Genomic DNA, 14,007 nt, shown 5'->3' on the forward strand with positions numbered 1-14,007 from the left:
CCATATAATAACGATTATTCGTGAGCGACACATCACTAATACAGAGGATGTTATGCCGAAAATTGTCCATCGCGGCATGAAATGTCGCTCCTAACGCAAACGTGACTAAAATAACTTCGTATCTTATTTTGGGGAGAATGGATTACACGATGACTCGGCTAGAGTAGCCAAGATGGCCGCTCATCGTCAGTGTGAGGCTGTTGTTACCCTGTCGCCTCCCGATTGCATTTTACGTACAAGAAAATATGATTTCAAATGTATTATATGAAAGGTTACAAAGTAGGAAAACGATAACCAACCCGCTCTGTTCACACAAGTCGAAGCTGCTTGCAAACAGCCATTTTGTAGCGGTATCTCCATCTCCTCTTTGGGACTTGGAAGCTCCTTTTTCAACATCCTTTCCCTCTCTAGCCCTTTTCAAGCTACAGATCGATTCTCTCCCAAGTCCAAATGCGCCTTACCACGCGAATAAATTAGTCAAATGACAGCGGCGAGATTCCACTTCGAGTCTCGTCGTGTGCTTCGTTTCCGCACTTAAGACCGGAAATATGAATCAGACGCTAGGGGGCAGCACAACACTAGAACATTGATGGGAATTACAACTCTTTTTTTCAACCTTTTGTTTTCATAAAAATATATCGCAAGGCACGCTGTCAGTTAAATGCTTAAAAATGTTTATTTTTTTAAATTTAAACTGCCATTATAAAGATTTTCTTATTGTTTGCTGCCACCGTAGCTCAAAGGATTAATAGTCAAGTCAAGTCATTTTTATTTGTGATGCCCTTAATCACAAAGAGTCTCAAACGGCTTCACAGGTTATTACACAGACTATTTTTACACCATTCCCTGATCTGGAACCAACATGAGGGCAAAAAAAAACTCAAAAAACCTCAACATGAGGAAAATGAAGAAACCTTGAAAAGGGACCGCACATGTGGCATCCCCCTTTCAGGATTACCAGGCAGCAAAGGATGTTGCAATCACAAATAATACAGATATATAGGCTACAGGTTAATCATTTTGGTAAATAATTTTGCTGCAATATTAGATTTTACAAGATTTTGAACCTGTTTTTCAAGTTTTACCAAACATTCTATTTTCTTTTATTCATTTATCATTATTATTATTTTCAGAAAATAAAACGAGCAAGAATTGTTTTCAGTTCTATCTATCTACTCTGGTCATATCACTCGAGCGGGGTGACCGACAGCAAGACAAAAACGTATAGAAAACAAATAAAAGAAAATAAGGGAAAAGCAAGGCAAAGAAAGGGGGGTCTCTAGGCTTGTGGAAGCAGAGAGACTCAAGGACGAGGAGTTAAATCCGCCCAAAACGGAATAATCAGAAAGGGGTGGTTATCTGAAAACGCAAACGATCAGGAAAACCTATACAAGATAGTAGAGCATCCGCAAAAGGAGATAAAAATAAGATAATAAAGTAAACAGAATCAAAGAAAACAAAAATGATGGAAATAAATAAAGTTAGTATTGGAATATCAACAAAAACAATTATCCGGACCAATTGCATATGTTACAATATCCAATTGTATAATGGATGGATAGATACTTTATTCATCCCTGTAGTGAAATTCACACTTCCAGCAGTCTCCTTGTTGTTTATTAACAGATTAACAGGATGGCCTCGGGGTGCTTTGATGTATTTAGCCACAGCGGAGTGGATGACGTCACACGCTAGGCCAAAAGTTCGACGTCCCTGCAGCAGATGGAAATCTTTGTGCCCAGGGTTACACCACCTCGTGTTCACATAGATAGCGAGTCCACCTCCTCTCCGCTTCTCGCAGGCTTTTGTGTCTCTGTCCCTAACAGCGCTGAAGGGTAGCGCCTGATAGCTCCACGTTAGCGTCTGGGATGCTAGACGTGAGCCACGTTTCCGTGAAACACAGCAAACTGCACTCCTTGTACGCTTTGATGTTTTTCACCAGCACAGCCAGTTCGCCCGTCTTATTTGGTAGAGAGTTCACATTCACCAGGATTACAGACGGTACCAAAGTCTTTTAACACCGCTAGCCGCTTAGCTAGCTCTGGCTCTGCATCCACGATAGGGCCCCCTCACGCCGGTATGAGAATTCTTCAGGGCAAGGAGTTGATTCCTCGAATAAACGCATTTTTGTGCGTTAAAACCCATACCCATAGGATAGAAAGTCATCCAAAGTGTAGTTGTCAAACGGGACAAAAAACACAGAGGATAGAAGCAGACACTTAAAACAATAAATCACAAAAAGTGCGAAATAACACAGAGCTGCTCGAAAGGCTGCTGCTGGAAAGGCTGCCGCTCACGGAGGCGCCGCTTTGATTAAATAAATAAAAATTAATAAATACACTATAGCGCTAGGAATAATCACAACATCGGGGAGAAAGCGGGTCAGGATGCAACGTCGTTTCCGGACTTTGGGCTACACAAAAGCTGAGCGTGATGCCTGCTGGAATTGTCTCTGACTCCGACATCTGACTTCATGAAACCCGAAGACGAATATGGAGAAGCATGGTCTTGGAAATCTTCAAGGGGAGGTGTCAACGTCAAATGCCAACATGAACATATACTATATTCATATTCAATCATGTACTCATACTGACATGTATTAACAACTACTACCGTAATTTTGCGCTGTTATCACCTATTTTACCGCTTATCAGTTAATCAATGTGTGTACCTTTATCATGCATCAATGAACATTCAACATTTTGTAATATAGATTTCCGTACTTACAAAAAAAAAAAAAGATTACAGCAGGCTGACACGCAAGCAGCTAGAAGTACAATTTGGGTCTTTATGTTTGTGTATCAGAAGTACAGCTATAATTTTGGATAGTTTACCTAGGTACCTGGATAGGTACCTTCACTCTTTGATTCACCAAAATAAATTAATAGGTGGGCTATACTCGGCCCAATAATTCCACCGACTTTAGAACATGCTCCAACTGTAAGGGATTACACAAGACACGGGAAGTGTCTTCAGAGTCAGATTTCAGTATAAGAAATAGTTAAAACCTTACACCACCCTTGAGAATAACTAAACAAGGTTTTTCATCCGTTTTCCTGACATAATGATCTAAAAACGTATGTGGTGCTCCAAGAAGGCAAGACATTTGGGAGCTGGAAGGTTTGAAAAGAATAAACTAGACTCTGTAATTGAATTAGTCAATGTATCCTAGATTTTATTTTTTGGTTCTTTTTGTTTATGTGTGGGAGATAAAAACTCCCAAAGGGGAGGATTGTTGTGGATTAACTATAAGTCAGCAGCCTTTGAGCTAACAGTAGCCCATTGTGAGAAGACATCTGGCGGGAGACATGAGTCAGGAGAGAAATCACAAGATGTTGACTGAGAAAATCGGGTTCGGGAAAAACATCATCAGATAATTTTGTGACAGGAATTGTTGATTGAGGAAGCGGGGAAGGAAAAACATCATCAGATGCTGTGAATAAGAGTATAAGAAGCCCAAGCATCTCTTAGACGGACTTGAAACGCTGATGAAGGAATGGATGAAACAAACAGGCGTTTTCTCTCTCTATCATATCTCGGCTCTGTTTATGTTTTGAGGCGACACCAAACGACGTCCTCTCCAAAATTAACGCAGGTCACTACTATCAAGTACTCACAGAAACATAACTAGCACAGAAGAGGAACTTTTCTTATTCTATCAAAAATCGCGTAGAAATAGCAATACTGGTGCGAAAAAAAAAATCCCAGTAAGGTTTTTTACCCCTAAATCATGCAGCCCTAATGTACACACACATTAAGTTTGCCAATGACATCGAGAGTACATATATCTGTACATGTAGTGGGGGCTTTATTTTTAAAAGGAAACGTAAGAAAAAATATATCATGCAGAGTGACCAATGCTATTTTCACCAGCACACGTGTGATTTTGAGCTCTGGCTTGAACCGAGAATCTTTGACCGCACACAGAGCAGGAAAAAGGTTTCTCGCTAGTGTGGGTTCTTGCGTGTCTTTTTAAGCTCCCGCTCTGGTTAAATTTTTGACCGCAAATCAAGCAGGAAAAAGGCTTCTCACCTGTGTGGAGACGTGCGTGTCTTTTTAAGCTTCCGCTCCGGTTAAATTTTCGACCGCAAATTGAGCAGGAAAAAGGCTTCACGCCAGGGTGGGTTCTTGTGTGTTTGTTTAACCTACCCTTCCGGCTGAATTTTTGACCACAAACTGAACAGGAAAATGCCTTCTCGCCAGTGTGGCTTTTTGTGTGTGATTTTAACTGTGTATTCCACCTGAATTTTTCACCACAAATCGAGCAGCAAAAGGGCTTCTCACCAGTGTGGATTCTAGTGTGGTCTGTTAAAGTTTTCTTCAAGGAGAACTTTTCACAACAAATTGAACAGGAAAAAGGTTTCTCTCCAGAGTGGGTTCTTGTGTGGCCTTCTAAGACATGCTTCCGGTTGAATTTTTGACCGCACACTGAGCAGGAAAAAGGCTTCTCGCCAGTGTGGCTTCCTGTGTGTGATTTTAACTGTTCATTCAGCCTAAATTTTTCACCACAAATTGAGCAGGAAAAAGGCTTCTCACCAGTGTGGATCCGTGTGTGGGTTTTTAAATTTTCACCCGTACCAAATTTTCGACCGCAAACTGAGCAGAAAAAAGGACTCTCACCATTGTGGAGTCTTGCGTGTCTTTTTAAGCTTTCTTTCCAGCTAAAATTTTGACCGCAAACAGAGCAGGAAAATGGCTTCTCACCAGTGTGAACTACCATGTGCAATTTTAAACGATTCTTGAATCGAAAGGTTTTCCCACACTGAGAACACTTGTGAACACATTCTGACTGTTCGTTGCCATCAAAGTCAGATTTGTCATCATCAGTTTTCACGTGTTGATGGGAGCTGCTGCTTAGAGGCTCCTGCCAGTTATTTTCTTCATGTTTAACCCGATTCTCCGTAGTTAAATAGGTCTCAGTCACTGGCAATTCTGTCAGATGTTCCTCCTCTTTAACACAAAAAAGCTCTGCATCATCGTCCTCCTCCTCCTCTTTAACGTGAACAAGCTCCAAATCCTCCTCCATTTTAATGCCAGGAAACTCTGGTTCCTGCCGCAGAGGAGAAATGAATTCTTCACTGACATCTGTCGGACACAAGACAAACATGGTTTTAGATCATCCATAATAAACTCGTGAGGAAAGCGAGCTCTGTTGTGGGCACAGAGCTGGACAGCCTGACAACTGTAGCTGAGAGACGGGTACTGAACAAGCTGCCGTCAATCAAGGACAAATCATTACATCCACTACACAGCATCATCTCCAAATAGAAGAGCAGCTTCAGCAACAGACTGCTGTCACAGTCTTGTTCCACGGACAGACTGAGATCATTTCTTCCTCATGCAGGGCTCTTTAACTCCATCCAGGGAAGTAAAAGCCCACTTTAAACCCCACCCTGACATTTGCATATTACCCTATTTTTATTACAGTGTGTATTTTCCGTAGCACTATTTAAATACTCTATATCAACTCGTTATATTGGGTATTTTCGTATTCTATATCTTTTATTATTTCATTTTCAACACAAGGATAAATGTTCATTTGTTCTTTTTTTTAAATAAGTTGCTTGGACTAGACCAATATTTTCTGAACTCGAAGTGCTATCATTTTGCATTTTATGAAGAGGTAGGTATTGTAAGGTTTTAACATTTATTATATTGATTCCGAAGACACTTCCTGTGTCTTGTGTAAACCCTTACGGTTGGAGCAGGTCCAGAAGCAGGAGAAGTTATTGGACCGAGTATAGTCCACATATTAATTTATTTAGCCAAATCAAAGAGTTGAACACATCGGATCTTTCTTCCTTGCCAATTACAATCGTGTGGAGGAGACGACGAGGTTCCGGGGTCTCCTCCTCTTATCACCCATGCCGATGAAATGTTCATGCCCCATGATCAAGCCTCTGGCTGATTGCATCAACACGGCGCAAAGAGGTGATAAATCATTGTTATCTGCACAGACTGTAAAAAAAGACACATTCCAAAACACAGGCGGTTAACGACACCCTTCTAAAAAGTTGCACTCAAGGCTGAGGTCAAACTTAGGACAAGTATTTTGGAGTGTAAGTGGAATAAAACAGCGTATAACATAGTATATAACTTCAGTACTTGCATTGAAAAAAGTAAAGATTGGTCAGCAGACAGCAGCCCTAACAAAGCTTTGAGAAGAAGACGTTTTCTTAAGGTTAACGCAGGTCTCTACGATCAAGTACTCACACAAACATAACTAGCATGGAAGAGGCACTTTTCTTATCAAATCGAAAATCGCTTAGAAATAGCATTACTGGTCTGAAAAAAATAAAAATAAATATCGCACTTAGGTTCTTTACCCCCTGATCATGCAGCCCTAATGTACACACACATTAAGTTTACAAATGACATCGAGAGAACACAGATCTGTACATGAAGTAGGTTTATTTTTTTCATGTAAAGGTAAGAAAAAATATATCAAACAGAGTGTCCAATTCTATTTTCACCAGCACACGTGTGATCCCGAGCTCTGGCTTGAATTGAGAATCTTTGACCGCAAATCGAACAGGAAAAAGGCTTCTCGCCAGTATGGATTCTTGTGTGGTCTTTTAAGGCCTGCTTCCGGCTGAATCTTTGACCGCAAACTGAGCAGGAAAAAGGCCTCTCGCCAGTGTGGGTTCTTGTGTGTCTTTCTAAGCTCCAGCTCTGGTTAAATCTTTGACCGCAAACTAAGCACGAAAAAGGCTTCTCACCTGTGTGGAGACTTGCGTGTCTTTTTAAGCTACTGCACCGGTTAAATTTTTGACCGCAAATCGAGCAGGAAAATGGCTTCTCATCTGTGTGGAGACTTGCGTGTCCTTTTAAGCTTTCTTTACAGCTAAAATTTTCACCACAAATTGAACAGGAAAATGGCTTCTCACCAGTGTGGATTCTCAAGTGGTGTTTAAAAGTTTTCTTCCAGGTGAACTTTTCACCACAAACTGAGCAGGAAAAAGGCTTCTCACCAGTGTGGATTCTCATGTGGTCTTTTAAGGTTTTCTTCAAGGTGAACTTTTCACCACAAACTGAGCAGGAAAAAGGTTTCTCGCCAGAGTGGGTTCTTGTGTGGCCTTCTAAGACATGCTTTCGGCTGAATGTTTGGCCACAAAATGAGCAAGAAAAAGGCTTCTCACCTGTGTGGAGGCTTGCATGTCTTTTTAAGCTCCTGCTCTGGCTAAAATTTTTACCGCAAATTGAGCAGGTAAAAGGTTTCTCATCAGTGTGGGTTATTACATGTGATTTTAAGGAACTCTTCCAGCTGAAACTTTGACCGCAAATAGAGCAGGAAAAAGGCTTCTCACCTGTGTGGAGATTTGCGTGTCTTTTTAAGCTCCTGCTGTGGTTAAATCTTTGACCGCAAACAGAGCAGGAAAATGGTTTTTCATCAGTGTGAACTACCATGTGTAATTTTAAACGATACTTGAATCGAAAGGTTTTCCCACACTGAGAACACTTTTTATCACCTTCTGTCTGTTCGTCGCCATCAGTGTCGGATTTGTCGCCATCAGTTTTCACGTGCTGACTGGAGCTTTTGCTAAGAGGCTCCTGCCAATTGTTTTCTTCATGTTTAACCCGATTCTCAGTAGTTAAAGAGGTCTCAGTCACGGGCAATTCTGTCAGATGTTCCTCCTCTTTAACACAAACAACCTCCGCATCCTCCTCCTTTTTAATGCCAGGAAACTCTGGTTCCTGCCGCAGAGGAGAAATGAATTCTTCACTGACGTCTGTGGGACACAAGACACACATAGTTTTAGATCATCCATAATAAACCGGTGAGGAAGGCGGGCTCTGTTGTGGGCACAGAGCTGGACAGCCTGACAACTGTAGCTGAGAGACGGGTACTGAACAAGCTGCGGTCAATCATGGACAATTCTTTACAACCACTACACAGAATCATCTCCAAACGGAAGAGCAGCTTCAGCGACAGACTGCCTTCACAGTCTTGTTCCACGGACAGACAAAGGAGATCATTTCTTCCTCATGCTATGAGGCTCTTTCAAAGCCCACATTAAACCCCAACCCCACATTTGCATATAACCCTATTTTTATTACAGTGTGTATTTTCCGTAGCACTATTTTAATACTCCATATCAGGGTTAGGGAACATTTTTGACTCAAAGAGCCATAAAAGCAAAATATATGAATTTTATTTTGGGAAAGAGCCACACCCTATATTATGAGACAAATTTACTAAATTGCTAAACCTGCGCCCCAGACAAAAGCTTAGTCTTCAGCACATTTATTTTTGATGATTTGATAAAAATTATGAAAAGAGAATAATGCCAGAGCCCCTGTCCCAAAATCAACAAACATACCACTTTAAACTTGTCTCTTTTCTTGCAATTACTCATGATCGGTTCAACTCATTTTCACCCTTTGTTTTCATACATATTTGTTTCAAAACCAGACGCAAGCAGTTATTTTGTAAAAACGTCACAACATTCTGCAAACAGGGAGCCTGATGCGCTTACCTTCGGCGCAGACGGCGTAGGGCGAGAGATGGGAGGGAGTGCTTGCACTTTTTGCATAGCTCAACCCATCTTTCCCCCTCACCCAATCAAATAACTTTAGGTTCGCTTCCTGGTTTTGGCGTATTTACAGTTTGTTCTGTGGATTCATCATAAAGTATCTGAACACTGAACACAGATTGTATAGTGAGCTATTAAATAAAGGATTTTTTTAGCGTTGTACAGCCAAAACGAGTTTTTTTTTTTTGGTGTGACACCTTGACTGTAAATTGTAGTGAAAAACGTGCCCTCTATATTCTGCGAAGTACTGCATTGAAATTCAGCTTTGGTTTGGCTTTGCGTGTATCTAGACAGGATTAATAGCTCATTTTTTGAACGAGATGGAGAAAATTTGCATGCAATCAAATTTGTCTCTGAGCCATTTGTACTCATAGAAAGAGCCATATACAGTGGAACCTGGGTTTTCGAAAGCCTCAGTTCGAACAAATCGGTGTCCGACCAAAAATTTCAAGAAATTCTTGCTTCGCTGTTCGGTCAAAAAATCGGAGTTCGAACGCCGGTACGCTAGGGTGCGATGCTGAGCGGCGTACGGGTGTTTTAGCCCCTTATTCTGCCTCCGAAGAAAGTCAGTGCAAGCGGCAAAGTTGCTACAGGTGAAAAAAGAAAAGTAGTGCGTACAACTATTGCATTTAAGAAAGAAATAATAGCCAAATATGAAGGAGGTGTGCGAGCGCCTTCTGCTGACCACCACATAGGTAAGAATTCCTATTCATAAGATTACAATAACACGAACGTACGAGTAGCCTGGGTTAGATTTAAGTTTACGTTAAACATTCAGGGTGTTGGAACCGAGCCCCCTTTCCAATGAACCGCTCACCACTTGTTGTGGAGACCCGGGTGCTAAATGACTTGTAAACGACCTGTTTTTTTTATTTTGACACGTTCATGTTAGCGTAATCTTTTGTACGGATGATTATGATAACGCGAACGTACGATTAGCCTGGGTTAGCTTTATGTTTACGTTAAACATTCAAGGTAAACATGCAGGGTGTTGTAACGGATTAAAACAATTTATCCTATTTTCCGCACTATAAAGCGCACCTAAAAGTCTTATTTTTTTTCAAAAGCTGACCATGCGCCTTATAATACAGTGCACCTTATATATGGATCAATATTAAGTCGCAAAGTCTTCCAACTAACTTGCAGCCGCCGACTAGATTTCCCCCCGAACATGGAGTAGTCCGCGGTGTATGCTGGGATTTATTTACCGGCGTTTCATTGGCTAACCAATGTGTCAATCATCATTTGAATCCATCACTATTGGCTAAAGTTATTCGGAGGTCAAGGGGGCGGATCCTTTTTATCATTTACAGGCTGGCATAGGCTAAAGGGGCAAAACAAAGCCTGCAATTGGCCGAAAAAGATGAATATGAATAGCATGTTGGGTTGACGGCATAGAGAAAACAGTATTTTACTTTTCTGTACTGTATTTGTAAATATTTTACTCTCCTGGATTTACTACACTCACGAATATAAGAGGACCATGGTTGCACAATATTATTGAACACAACGACTTCGGTGAGCTACTCCGGCTATATATTTTCCCAGTATCTTGTTTCAGAGTGATATCGATGTTTCTCTGATGGGTCTTTTTTTAAATTAAACTCAATTCCAAGTGTTTATTGTCATATGCACAATAAAGTTGCGAGCGAAAAAGAAAATAGAAACTAAGGAATGGTTGGCATTTCTTGAATCCCAAGACTTAAACCTTCCGAATGATATTTGGAACGATGCATTTGAGTGACATCGTACGGATACCGCATTTGCACGTGTCTAGGACACGTATTTGCTTCTTTGCAAGCTTTTGGGATGTTAAGGGGGTAAGAAGATGGACTGAACTATCTGACTGTTTTGTCGACGTTCCCATTGTAGTGCCTTATAATCCGGTGCGCCTTATGTATGGAAGATATAGGCCCAATTACTAATTTTTGGGGGTGCGCCCTATAACCAGGTGCGCCCTATAGTGCGGAAAAAACGGTAGTTTTTTTTCTCAAACAAGAGCCAATTGGGAGCCAAAAGGGTGGCAAATTTTAGTGACCAATGCTAAAAAACAAAAACAAAAGTTGGTTCTCTAAAAAGAGTTGTAATAACTGTCTCTACAACAGCCCATTCCAGTTAGATTCAATTCATTAAACTCACTTTTTATTGTTGACTGCTGATTGTTGTTTCATGATATTGTTTTGCACTTCAAGTATGAGATACATCTGTTGCTGGTGAGGTGCAATAAATATTACAGGGTTCTATAATTCAACAATCTGTTCTTCTCTATTCAACTGACTCGAATATTACTCAATACATTTCAAATTATTTGACATACAACTTATTTTTAAAATAATAGCAAGAGTTACTTTCCCTGGTCATGAGTTACTTTGGCTAGAGTAAAACAGTTACTAACTCGGTTAATTTTAGGAAGAAGTGGTGACTAACTATAAGTAATTACTTTCTTTGAAGTAATGTGCCCAACACCAGTGATGGAAATGGTCATTTACGGTAATTGATTGTGCCTGCGCAGCAGACGAGGTATTACGGTAGAGAGCGCGAAGATTTATCGTTTTCTGTAAATAAACAACGTTCGTATTGAGTTTAAAGAGGACTCTGTCCATCTTTTACAGGAATAGTTTCACTAAAACGGCACTTCGGATTGTTTTTGTTAATTGTATCCATATAATAACGATTATTCGTGAACGGCACGCCACTCATACAAATGATTACATGATGCCCTCGGCTAGAGTAGCCAAGATGGCCGCTCATTGTAACATTCAGTGTGGAGCTGTTGTTACGTTGTCGCCTCCCGATTGCGTTTTACGGACAAGAAAATATGATTTCAAAGATATTATATAAAAAGTTAAAAAGTATGAAAATAATAACCAACCTGCTCTGTTCACACAAGTCGAAGCTGCTTGCAAACCGCCATTTTGTAGCGGCATCTCCATCTCCTCTTTGGGACTTGGAAGCTCCTTTTTCATCATCCTTTCCCTCTTTAGCCCTTTTCAAGCTCCAGATTAATTATCTCCCAAGTCCAAAGGCGCCTTTCCACGCGAATAAATTAGTCAAATGAGAGTGGCGAGATTCCACTTCGAGTCTCGATGTGTGCTTTGTTTCCGCACTTATGACAGGTGTTGTGCCCAAATCCGACTCCTCTGCAGATTCCTCCCCCCCTCGCGTGAACGCGCATTCTGCTATTCTGCAGATTCCTCCCCCCCTCGCGTGAACGCGCATTCTGCTATTCTGCTGCGCTTCCAACAAAAGCGATCATATTCTATATAAAACGCTTATTAAAACAATAAAGCGAGCTAATTATAACAATTGGGAGATCCTAGTCTATATAACGCGTTTATTTAAACAATAAAGCGCGATATAACGCGTTTATTTAAACAATAAAGCGCGAAGCGCGATCGTATTCTACAAATTGCGTTTGTTAACGCGGATGCAAAAGTCACCAATGTCAATGTACGCTATGATTTCCGCGATCACAACTAATTGTACACAAATAATATTTATTTGATTTACTATAATATCCGTATGTAATGTCTTTTTTTATTGTGAATGAAACCCTGGTTGCATTGGATCCCGCGGTGTAAACAAATAGTTGTTGTTTTTTTCATTTAAAATCGGACTTCCCTGTCTATACTGTTTGCAAAATAAGACACGCTTTAAACCTTATTATGCTCTTTGGTTTTGGGATCCAACTACAGAGGAATACCTCCACTATGCGATGTGTTACTGAATAGGTGTTCGACCAATCTAGTTCGTTTTTATGACTACTATTAATAATAATAATAGTAGTATTATGAAAAACGTCTGAAAGTTTTCAAATTCACCGTGCTGACATATTGATGCCACAGAAGGTTACTCTACAAGTTGCAAGTCTGTATCTCCAACAGAGTCTGTTTTAGCAGGGGGGGGGGGGATTTGGGCAGGCAACCCCCCACCCCCTGCTAACTCCTGAATAAAAACTCCAAACGACCCCAAATTCACTGTGCTGACTTATTAATGCCACAGAAGGTTACTCTAGAAGTTACAAGTCTGTATCTCCAACAGAGTCTGTTTTAGCAGGGGGGGGGAGGATTTGGGCAGGCAAAATCCTCCCCCCCCTGCTAACTCCTGAATAAAAACTCCAAGTGACCCCAAATTCACTGTGCTGACTTATTAATGCCACAGAAGGTTACTCTAGAAGTTACAAGTCTGTATCTCCAACAGAGTCTGTTGAAAAATGAAATGCCTGCCCAAATCCTCCCCCCCCTGCTAAAACAGACTCTGTTGGAGATACAGACTTGTAACTTGTAGAGTAACCTTCTGTGGCATCAATATGTCAGCACAGTGAATTTGAAAACTTTCAGACGTTTTTCATAATACTACTATTATTATTATTAATAGTAGTCATAAAAACGAACTAGATTGGTCGAACACCTATTCAGTAACACATCGCATAGTGGAGGTATTCCTCTGTAGTTGGATCCCAAAACCAAAGAGCATAATAAGGTTTAAAGCGTGTCTTATTTTGCAAACAGTATAGACAGGGAAGTCCGATTTTAAATGAAAAAAACAACAACAATTTGTTTACACCGCGGGATCCAATGCAACCAGGGTTTCATTCACAATAAAAAAGACATTACATAAAGCTATTATAGTACATCAAATAAAGGCTATTTGTGTACAATTAGCTGTAATCGCGGAAATCATAGCGTACATTGACATTGGTGACTTTTGCATCCGCGTTAACAAACGCAATTTGTAGAATACGATCGCGCTTCGCGCTTTATTGTTTAAATAAACGCGTTATATCGCGCTTTATTGTTTAAATAAACGCGTTATATAGACTAGGATCTCCCAATTGTTATAATTAGCTCGCTTTATTGTTTTAATAAGCGTTTTATATAGAATATGATCGCTTTTGTTGGAAGCGCAGCAGAATAGCAGAATGCGCGTTCACGCGAGGGGGGGAGGAATCTGCAGAGGAGTCGGATTTGGGCACAACACAACACCGGAACTATGAATCAGACGCTAGGGGGCAGCACAACACTAGAACAGGGAATTACTTTTTCTTTCAACCTTTTGTTTTCCTAAAAAAAATCTCAATGCACGCTGTCAATTGAAAATGCTTCAAAATGTTTTATTTTTTTAAATTCAAACTGACATTATAAAATTTTGCTTATTGTTTGTAGTCACTGTGGCTCAGGGATCAGGGTTGGGTAGGGTTACTTTAACTTGATTACTTTCAATTACTTTTGGATGACTCCAATACCAAATATGCTCATATAAGACAAAAGAAAGGTTCATTATTTTGGTTAATAATTTTGCTGCAATATGAGATTATACAGGATTTTTAACCTGTTTTTCAAATTTTACCAAAAATTACATTTTGTTTCATTCGTTTATCATTATTATGATTTTCAGAAAATAAAACGAGCAAGAACTGTTTTCAGTTACTTTTAGCAAAATAATCATGAATGAGCGAATGAAACTTTAATTT

The 14,007-nt window shown here is 40.2% G+C and overlaps 2 protein-coding genes across 11 annotated transcripts in view; both read right to left on the bottom strand.

Annotated features, from left to right (window-relative positions):
• LOC148349932 (uncharacterized) overlaps positions 1–14,007 on the bottom strand; it is a 33,841-nt gene that overhangs the window by 10,869 nt on the left and 8,965 nt on the right. For 2 of the 3 annotated variants that reach the window (XM_088355443.1, XM_088355444.1), the window contains exon 1: positions 300–526. The exons of the other annotated variant lie outside the window; for it this stretch is intronic. In XM_088355443.1, the coding sequence (XP_088211569.1) occupies positions 300–396 (97 nt within the window). In that variant the 5' untranslated portion in view covers positions 397–526. Of the gene's footprint in view, positions 1–299; positions 527–14,007 lie in introns of those variants that run through there. 3 annotated transcript variants of the gene reach the window in all.
• Positions 748–11,672, bottom strand: LOC148349933 (uncharacterized). Of its 8 annotated transcripts, XM_088355458.1 has the most exons (4): positions 11,407–11,672; positions 7,715–7,730; positions 7,308–7,684; positions 748–5,085 (listed from the first exon to the last, which is right to left on the bottom strand). In XM_088355458.1, the coding sequence occupies exons 1-4, from the start codon at positions 11,501–11,503 to the stop codon at positions 3,842–3,844; spliced, it is 1,734 nt and encodes a 577-aa protein (XP_088211584.1). In that variant the 5' UTR covers positions 11,504–11,672; the 3' UTR covers positions 748–3,841. The 8 variants fall into 8 exon arrangements, with proteins under 8 accessions (XP_088211584.1, XP_088211585.1, XP_088211583.1 ...); XM_088355459.1 differs by having other exon boundaries at positions 7,470–7,730; XM_088355457.1 differs by having other exon boundaries at positions 7,308–7,730.

The sequence above is a fragment of the Urocampus carinirostris genome, chromosome 16, assembly GCF_059441175.1.
Source record: "Urocampus carinirostris isolate Australia breed hairy pipefish chromosome 16, RoL_Ucar_1.0, whole genome shotgun sequence".
Classification (NCBI taxonomy): domain Eukaryota; kingdom Metazoa; phylum Chordata; class Actinopteri; order Syngnathiformes; family Syngnathidae; genus Urocampus; species Urocampus carinirostris.